The sequence below is a fragment of the Ceratosolen solmsi genome, unplaced genomic scaffold (assembly GCF_000503995.2).
Source record: "Ceratosolen solmsi marchali unplaced genomic scaffold, CerSol_1.0 scaffold15, whole genome shotgun sequence".
In the NCBI taxonomy this organism is placed as follows: Eukaryota; Metazoa; Arthropoda; class Insecta; order Hymenoptera; family Agaonidae; genus Ceratosolen; species Ceratosolen solmsi.
The window spans coordinates 1,392,575-1,403,484 of record NW_011948434.1 but is presented as its reverse complement, the minus strand read 5'-3'; the positions used below and the strand labels follow the sequence as shown (position 1 = coordinate 1,403,484).

The 10,910-nt window shown below is 25.1% G+C and overlaps 1 protein-coding gene across 1 annotated transcript; it reads right to left on the bottom strand.

Annotated features, from left to right (window-relative positions):
- Positions 1-2,759: 2,759 nt before the first annotated feature.
- Positions 2,760-9,047, bottom strand: LOC105364848 (uncharacterized). Its single transcript, XM_011502878.1, has 4 exons — positions 8,936-9,047; positions 4,858-4,947; positions 3,909-4,128; positions 2,760-3,046 (listed from the first exon to the last, which is right to left on the bottom strand). Exons 1-4 carry the CDS (start codon positions 8,939-8,941, stop codon positions 2,760-2,762), a joined length of 603 nt encoding a protein of 200 aa, XP_011501180.1. The 5' UTR covers positions 8,942-9,047.
- Positions 9,048-10,910: the final 1,863 nt, after the last annotated feature.

The following is a 10,910-nucleotide window of genomic DNA, read 5'->3' as shown; positions in this document are numbered from 1 at the left end:
TATATATTATATATATTATACATTTATTATATATTATTATTGTCCAATATTATTATTATATAATATACTTATTATAAAAATTATTAGTCAATAATTTTGTCAACATTTAAAACATAATTTGTATGAATATATTAAATGTACACGGATGTTAAGTATATAATTTTTGTAAATATTTTTAAAAATGAAGAGCTAAAATTTTTATTTCATTAAGCATTTAAAATATGATTTTTAAATTTTACAAACTTATTTTAGAAAAAAATCTACACGTTATTGTACAATATGAGTGCATAACATTCAACTAAAAACTTGATTATTTATTCAATTAGTGTATTATTATTCCATGTAAATTAAATACAATTATTCAAATACCATGCACTTTTATGTACTTCTTAGAAATAAAATATATAATAAAAGTAAAATTTATCGAATGTTTCATTACTTATGCTTGTTAAGGAATTCATTTTTAAAGATATCAAGTAATTAGAACTCAGCAACCTCAGAATAGGATATTTAAAATAACGTACAATTCACTAAAGAACTTTTTTTAAGATAAAAATTGATTTAATTATTTCAATTTAAAATGGGCAGTTGTAGCAAAGTGTTATCGTAGTATCACTTTCGATAATATAACAACTCGATAATGCAACTATAGAGGCTCATTTCAAATTAGGAAAAATTGATTAAAAAAGTGCAGGCGCATATTATAGATTATTATAAGTTAATAATTTACAAATTTTGTTTTTAACGTTACAAGAGAATTAAAATAATAGTAAATAATAATATTCAAGAATTTAGATTACCGAGGTACTATAAAATCTGCTGCCGTACTCACTAATTTTTTATTAAATAACAATCTTTTTAAAGCGATATAAGTATAAAGCTTTGAATGTATAAAGAATAATCTAAAAGTTTGTTTCTGACAAAGCAAGGAAAAATGTGTTGGGTTTTTTTAGTGAATACGGTAGATTTTTTTATAACAATATAATATATTAAACTCACAACAATTATATACAATCAAGATGCGATATATATATTTACATGAATAACAATAAATAAAAGTCTTAACAATAATTAATGATGACATAGAGACTGAAACTTCATGCTATAGATAGGGTAACGAATCGTATATAGTGTATGTTTTATTCGTTCGTAGCTTTGGTGTGTGTTGACATATATCTTATGTTCGAACTACCAGCCGCAACAGCATCTCGCACATATAAAACCAGGAAACAAAAAGGAGATAGTAACAAAAAGAAGCAAGAAAAAATAAGATTTCGAGTACTTATTTGAGCTGCACTTGCGATGACTTGTTTGAGTTAATCTTTAATGAATTATTAACAAAAACGTGAAATTTCTTTTTCCTGGAATATTGCAAATCCTAATAGCTTTATAAATCTTAATACTCTTTATAAGCATTTTTTATCATTTTCCACCGCTCAATATTGCCTTCGATAATTTTATTTATAAGCTAATTCCATAAATTCCATATTTATTGTACATTAAGTAAATAAGCACAAAAATACTCTACACAGTTACTTGTAACAAATGCAATTTGTCGATTTTCTGACTTATCACAGCTTTACTTTCATGCAGCAATAAAAACTATAGAAAAATAAAGTATTAATATCATTGAAATAATATAATATTTTGTTGATTATACAAATTGAATAGAATAGAATGAAATATGAAACAATTAAACAACATGTATCTGTTGTCGGGCCAATCTTAAAAGTCAATTTACTTTCGTTTGTACAATTTAATTAAAAATAAACAAAATCAAAAGATAATATTTTGCATTGTGTAAAAAATTAAAAAATATACAAACAAGCTAGTGAAGAATATAAAGTTAAACTGAAATATGAAATAAAAATCAAGAAATAATTTTAATTTAAACTATTTAAAGACATGACTATACTTCATTGTATAGATAAAAATTGTTTTTTGATATTATAATTATTTGTAAATTTGCAAGTATTCTAAAACTGTATTTCATAAAGCAAATAACTTAATAAAAATAAAAATTTAATAAAATAAAAAAACATTAGAATAACTACTTTATTACGTACAATTTTACTCACGGTTTAACTTTGATTGTCTATAAATTATTTCCATAATTTTTTATTATAATATGTAATTAAAAATGTTATTGATTTATTAAATTCAAATATAGAATCATTACAATTTTATAAGGTATAAAATAAGTAAATACTACTTATTTTTATAAAAGTCTATTATAATTATCTTGCATTTGGTCCTTTTTTTTATTTTCTTTTAATTGCTTCGAAGAATTAAAAACATTCTAGAATATAAACATTGTAAGTGAGTGTAGTTGCTTAACTGTATATAGACTGACATATTGCATAATTATGAAAACAAATTTTCCGTAATAAGTTTAATTATCCATTTTCGAAAAGCAATTCGAAGAGTTGAATGAAAAGTGCGATCGAAATATATGGAGAATTTTTTATATCTGTATTCAATAGCTAAGTATATGGAGGTCGAATAAAGAGGATTTACTTCTATTATTTTTAACAACCGAAGATTAGATTATAAATCAAATTCACGTTTGGATAGAAACACACAATGTAAAGATGTATTTGAAGACAAAAGAGTAAAATATTGAGATAGTGTTGCAAATCGATGAACTGTATATTCCTTCGATTGCCAACTTTCAATAAAATAATCAGAAATGCACCTGAAGCTAGAGTCCAGCGCTGAATGAGGAAACTAGACAAGATGGAAAAACAAGTCCTCATGGATCAGAGGATGTCACAGCCTACCTGATTGGACCTGCGGTTCCTGCGTGGCGGCGGTATCGGCGGTGGATTCCCATGATCGCCCTTCGGCGGTAAGGGAGGCTTTACTTGCTGGAGTCCCACCTCCCCATGGAATCGGTGACGCGCATGACCTCGGCGCTTTGGGTGCCTGTGATTTGCTTCGTCGCAGCTCTCACAAAAGATATCGCTACAGCCATCACAGCGCACAACAACGCACTCGATCCCACAGAGACAGCACTTAGGGTGCCCCGACCGACCGTTCGTCATTCCTCGTCAAACAAATAGAGAGAAAAGTTACGTACAGGCTAGTAGGGTTTATTCATAATTGCATAAACATGCATAAATAACTACTAATCAATTGTAGATTTTAATATATAATAATTGAAGGTATTATAAATTGTTACTCTTAAATTATACCTTAAATTAGTAAGAAATTTTTCAAACTCAAAATACTATATAGTACAAAGACATTTGTGAATGTAAATTATTACTTTCAAACAATAGAAATAAATGGAATTTATTATTAATAGTCTGTTTTTATGATTATGAACATCTCATTAGAATCTTTTAAATTATTATTAATTACATTATAATCTAGTGTATTAATTAATAACATAATTAATAACAATACAAACGAAAAATAATAATACAAAAGTAAATATTATATTGTTGTGATTCAATATTCTTTTATAAAATGATAAAAGATCTTTTTTTGTAAAAATGTAGTGAAAAATGTTTCTATATAAACGTCAAGAGAAATTACTATTTTGTTAGAAGATATTGAATATTTTTATTGTAAGAAATCATTTTTATTTGTAAACTGAAAAATATTTCTACAAATACAAAAAATATTACGAAAGAATGAAAGTTATGTAAAATATTGTATAATAATATTTTGCACCAAGCATTTTGTGACGAATTTTTAAATGAAGAATTATTTATTAACAAATAATTCAAACATTTCTTGAACCTTTGAACCTTTTACATATATATCGTGCGCATTATTTTCCCACTTCATTTCTTACACAAATCAGCTTTAATAACACATAATATTGTACTGAGATGCTTGCAGCAATAATACAGAGAATTCTCTGAAATGTTTGTACTCAAATAATTTTACGGATTACTAACTAGCAATAATTGATGAGTTTTTTATTCGATTATTATCAGAGATTTTGACATTCTTATTACTAGCCGGTGCAGGGGGTTGGTTAGAGCTGCGAGGCGGAAACTCTATAACTTCGTAGTCAGGATCTCCACAATCCCCGGCTAAAGATGGCGGCGGAATTTTGGGCGGTGTCGGTGGACGCGAACCGGATTTCATCAGTTGCTGATCTACCTGATTTTGTACCTGCTCATAATGAAGCTTATTTTTAAATCTTTTCCCCGTTTTCGATATTAAAATATTTTACTTTAAAGATAAGTCTTAAACTTGATTTCATATCGAAATGAATACCAATTATTACATTAAATTACTTATTATTATTGGTTGATTAACTCTATCACATGAATATATAATTTATTTATTTATTTTGTTGTTTTTTTTTTCATGTATATTTATACATATCTTTTAATTCATTATATTAAAAACTTAACTAAGCTATGATTTAAATTACAACATTTTTTAAAACTAATTTTGAATCTGCAAAATTGAAACTTAAGTGTAAAAGTATTAGTAAAATTATAAGTAATTTTATATTTAATAGTTATAAATTATCTTTTACTAATTAAGAAAAGAAATCATTATATATACATAATCTCTTTATTCTGTGATAATATAACAAGGATATGTATTTATTATTGTATATATTATATTGATACTATTATCTCGAAAAACTGAACTGTCTTACTTTTATGAGAATTTTTATTATCTCTAATTTACTTAAGAACATTTTTAAATAATAAAATGAATATTTTGTTTCTGAAACGCGTATGTTACATAATTAACAAAAACTAACACGCCTGTTAATAACTTAAATTATGGTCAACTATAAATTCTAAGAAACAAATGCATGCGAAAAGTACAACAAGCATAGAATGACGCACCTTATTAATAGTTATCTATTATTGGAAAACTTACCATTACCCAATGAGGCATGGAACGGGCGACTCGCAAACGAGTTGACGGATTCGAAATGGCCATTGGCCGCCATTTGTCTGCTCCTAAATTCTACAAACAGATAAAAAGACATTTTCTTGGATTATTTAATAATATTAAATGCGTTCTGCATTTTTCACTTTACTTAGAATCATTTATATAAAAAAATTAATCAATTCTTCTAGTTATCATCTATATTTAAGACATATTTTCAGTATAATTAAGAATAGACGATAATTAATCCTCTTTTCTATTTATAATTTCCCAATAAATCTCTATTTTTAATTATCTAATATACATTTTTAAGGCATTTTAAGACATTTTTATTAATCCTATTAAATTACTAAACAACAGATCTCGGTATCCCTAAACAACAGATAATAAAAAGTAACGACTTTTTATTTTATAACCGATTAAAATTTTGATAAATATAAAAAAATAAGATAGAATATATATAGAAATCTTTAAGGTAATAAAGTACAATTTGTTATATTATAACGTAAATGACTTCAGGGATTAACCTTAAATATTATTTTGCAAACAGTTAATTTAATATAATTATATGTTAATAATATAATAGAACTTTTAATAGCATTATTATATTTTTGTTAATTATACTCATAAAGAATACTATTTTATTATGTACTGATTAACTTTCATAAAACTTTAAATTAGAAAATATTTTAGTTCTTGTTGATGTTTTCTCAGTCCTGATATTAATAAATATAAATTATAGTATTAAAAAACACAAGAACACTAAATAAAAATTGACACGAGATAACAATAATTATCAGCACATTAAGTTGTAACTTAATATTGTAACTTACTCAATATAAAATAAAATTTTTAACAATACTCTTGAAAATACTCTTATTAATATAATCAGTATTTAAGTACTTTATATCTCTTTTATCTCTTTAAATATATAAGTACATTATTTAATTATAATTTTTGTTTAAATTATTACTTCTATTATTTTATTATACAGATGAATACATCGTTCTTAAAATTGGTTCTTGTTAATAATAGAAATAATTATTTATTAATCGTAAAATAACAAGGAAATCATCATTATATTGATAGAGTTCATTAATATAATTTACGTATTAAAGAACATTAGTTTTTGTAAAAATAATACATCCTTAAAATAAAATGTACTTATATAAAGTCGCTAACTGAAATGCTAAATAATTGATGATAAAAATGATACATAACAAAATATACAGATATATACTTTGTCAGATAATTTAATTGTAATAATAGTATTAAAATTTAAAGTAATAATCAAATATCTCGGTTTTAATTATCAATATATTTTTAAATATTTTTAATACAGCCGTACAAACAAATCTTTCACATTAAGGTTACTTTATTTTTATAAAATCCTATGTTCATATATTTCTTATAATCATATGTACATATTCATATTTGCATCACACATTCATAATATATTACAGAAATAACTGAACAAGTACCGTTCATTTTAAAAGAATAACAATATATCTATTCATTCGGACGAAAGTAGTGATATGAACGAACTTTGCTTCGTAAAGTGTCGTAATATTCATACAAACAAAATCATAAACATACGTTATGTAATAAACAGCCGAAACATACGTTTCGGAAAATTTATTATTGTTAGAACACTGTTTTCGTTTCCTTTTGAAGGGATAATTGAGCATTTTATTTAATTATATTAATAAATAATAATCACGAGAGGACTAAAATAAATATTTTTAACTACATCCCATAAATTATTGTCAATCTGAAAGCAAAAGAATTTTTATCATTGATTTTAATTTTATATTTAATTAAAATTTTGAATCAATTGGCCTTTTTACTTCAGAAAACATATTTGCTCTAGCTATTTCTTTAGCTTGCATAATATATGAAACATTTTTAATAAAAATTCTAATTATATTTAAAGCTACATAATATAGCAATAGAAATATTAATTCAATATATTGCCACAAAATAAGTATATTACAAGTAAATAACGATTATCTACAAAATACGTGGCGTATAATTAATCTCTACAATATCAATAAAAAAACAATAATGTAAAAAAAGTAATAATGTAATGAAAATAGAACGTACTAATATAGAAATTAAATTATTAAAGTAAAAATAAGGTTTTCAAAGAAACGTATTCGCTTAGAAGGTCCTTTGACATTGCCAGGCATGCAATGGCAAATTACCGAATATTCACCCTGCGTAAGCGCATCGAACTCGAAGATACGCACTAAGCTCAGCGTTCATGACAGCGCGACTTTTAGACTCAGTGTATGTAGTGGTGTCCAAAAATAGATGAACACGAGTCTGCTCTTCCTGTTCCTTCTTCATTCTCGGCGATAGAGCCCAGTCGCGGTCTACAAACGATGCTAGGAACGTATTAAAATCGATTTTTGCTAACATGTTCAAGAACAAATTTCCTACATCGTATTCCAACTTATTATTATCTAACTATGAAATTATTATAATAACTATATGTTATTATTATGAAGCAAGTCTTTTTAAATACTATATTTTTCTTGTTAAAACCGATTATTTTATAAAAAATAAACAAATGCCATTAAATGAATTTTACCATCGTTAAAGAAAGAATGTAAATTTTTAATAACTGCTCACGAATTTAATTAATTTCATTATTAATTGGAGGCATTGAAAAACTTAGCTATTTAATAATTTTATGCGCATTAAAATATGGTATTAAAATATTAAATTAATGGGATTATTTTTATGATGTTTTATTATTATAATTAATTTAAAATTTTAATATGATATTGAATTTTTCAATAATTAAATTTATAATTTGAAAAAAATTTGCAAGCAAATGAAAAACAATATTGAAAATATAAATAAACTTCTTTAAGATAATACTTTGAATCTGTTATACTAGATTATAGATACGTCATAGTCTTACAATATAAATTATAAATAATGAATTGCTTCAATAAGATTTATTTATAATTTTGTAAATTATTGAATTGAGAGTAGGTAACAAAGTAAAATAAATTTTTTACTAGTTTTCTTTAGGTATTGCATTAAATTACTATCTACTATTAAATAATTGAGATTTGTAGAAGAATTCGTAATTATTAAAGTTAAAATTTTAAGTGCAATGAAATAATAAGCCTTCCAACGTTAGAAGAACGCTTAAAATGAAGTCAAGTATCAGCCATTGTCAAATGAAAATTAGTTTAACTGTATGTCATTCAGTCTATTTATTTGGCTTAGTAGGTAGGTATTTTTAACAAAAAAAACTTGCATATTATAAGTATGTGAACCTTAAGTTGACATTGGTAATGATATGTTTCTTATAAGTTGATGTTAAATTAATTGTATAAGCTTTGTCTTTTACTACGACAATTATTTTAATTTTACACCATTTACATCACCTTTAACATTTTTGTATTAAATTTTTATTCGATAAAAGAGAGCGACGTCAAGTAATATAAAAACTATAAATAATACACATATAATGCTCGATTTGGACAGAATTTGAATTAAGTCTTATAATATTATTTCATCAAAATATTGCGGATAAAACATACTGTAATAGACCAATTTAAAGGGTACTTTTAAGTGATATATTTCTGTAATAATAATTTTGGCTATGGTGCAAATATGAAACTGTATTAATGGAATATGATTTGATTAATATTGATAAATTTGCAAAACAAAATTATGGATTTATCACTACTAAAAATAAAGGCGCGTAAACAATGTTCAAAGTGCATTTTATATATTAAACATTAGGAAAATGAGGCTTACAAGTGTAATAAAGCGGCTAAGAGCGACGTCTTATTGGTGCAAATATAAACTCGCAATTTTTTTATGATAGTTCTGATTACAATAAGCTCCTATTATATACTATAGGAATGCATGTCAGCGAGATCCTTAACGGACTTTTCAAAAAGAAAGAATCACCCCCGGCTTAGTCTATTCCCACGTCCCAAACTAAAAATGTAACTACAACATTGTAACCTTCGCTAAGGGTATAAACATTGACCCGCACTTCGCGCACTCCCCGAAGTCAATGAGGAGGGGCGATACTCACGCTCATGGATGCGTCGTTGTGGGCCTCGACGGCCACTACCTGATGTTGGGACGCGTACACGCTAAGCACTGGGGGTTCGACGTCGTCTTTGTCACCGCTGACTTACGACAACGGCTACTGCTATCGTAGTGGTGGAATGAACTATTTTTGCCACGCACCGCCTGGACATCTGCCACCAATTTCCCCGAGTCTCCTAGTTCCCGTAAATATATCTTTTTGATTCCGCCTCCATTCTATCCGGTCCCGATCGCATCCGCAGAGTTTTGTGCGACTAGATGAGCATCGATGAGCCGAATGCAACATTACACATACCTATGTGCACATATTTTATTTGTTGCAGGAAGCGTTGGAAAGTGCAAACAGAACGAGTTTTTCAGAAGCAACTTTTTAAAAACCTTTTATTATCAAAAATAGTCTAATTGACATCTTAAGGAGGATTCAGAAGCATATACTGAAAGCTATATGATTTTTTATATGAAATTGTAAATAATGTATGATGATGCTATTAAATAGTTATCTTTTTATTTTTATTTCTTTGCACAATTTTTTATTCTAATATTCGAAATATTTCATTTCAATATTAATAAAGTCATAATTAAATTGTATTTATCTATTTAACAAAAACATTTTTTCCATTAATTATTTTTTATCTAATAAAATCTAAAAAATAGTATTCTAATAATAGCTGTAACTTGATAAGTAGAATGTTTCCAACATATGTTTTCGTTGATAATAATACTGTTAATACAGTATGAATGTGCTTATGATATTTATTAACTACTCAAAAACAATTTTAGGAGAGAATTATTGGAGAAATGTAGCATTAATTTTTTTATTAGAAATTATTGATTTTTATTAACATCAGAAATATAATTAATTGTTGAATAATTATTCTTACTGAAATTATTAAAAATTAGATTTTAATTATTTTCCACAATAACTCTTCGACTAAATTGAACGAAATTGAAATTTACAAATATTCATAAAAATTAAATAATTAGATATTTGTAAGGTGGCCGATTTGCCGAACAATAAAATATTAAATACTTTAATCTTCAATCTATATTCTTATGTCAACAAGAGTATTTACATATAAATCACATATATTTTCAATTACTTATTGATTGCATTAAATTATATAACTTTCCGTAATTTAATTGATTGTAGTGCAAAAGCTTGATTGGATTATTTGAAAAAACAAAAGATTTTTTATCTTTTTTTCATTAATTTAATTAATGATTGGATTTTTTAACTAATTTAGTTTTTGTTTATCTATGTATTGTTAAAAATTAAAGAATTAAATATTGTTAGTTTATAATTTGTTTTAAATATATGTGTATACAATTTATAAATTATTGAAACCTACAATTATATTCAGTGCATGCTGAGCAAAAGAAATCAAAATTTTCTGAATATAAAATCTACTGTAAAATATATTAACGATATTAGAGGATATTATTTGTGTATTAAACAAAAATCAACGCGCACAAAGTTATTTAAATTAATTGAAACTTTAAGAAGAGGAAACGTATATACAAAACATGAAATACTTCAAATAAGAGCTAGAAAAAAATACAAAGATTAATAAACAAGCTGTTCATATGAATATAAAGTATATAATTATTAAAAAAGAATGAAAATTAATAAATGAAATGAAATGAACGATAATAAAAATGGAAGAACGTACGTATAATACACTATTAAAATATTAAGAATCAGCGTATAAAGAACAAAATAAAAAAGAAGAACAAAGTTTATGTAAAAACTATATGGAAAACTTAAAACATAATACACAACAGAATTAATTAAATAAAATTCAAATTTTAATAAAATACAAATTCAAATAAAATACATTTAAATAAAATACAAATTCAAATAAAATACATTTGCATAAAATACAAATAGAATTTTAACTGAGATGTTAAATATAAAAAGTTTATAATTTCTTTCGTCATACATTGGAATATATATTTTT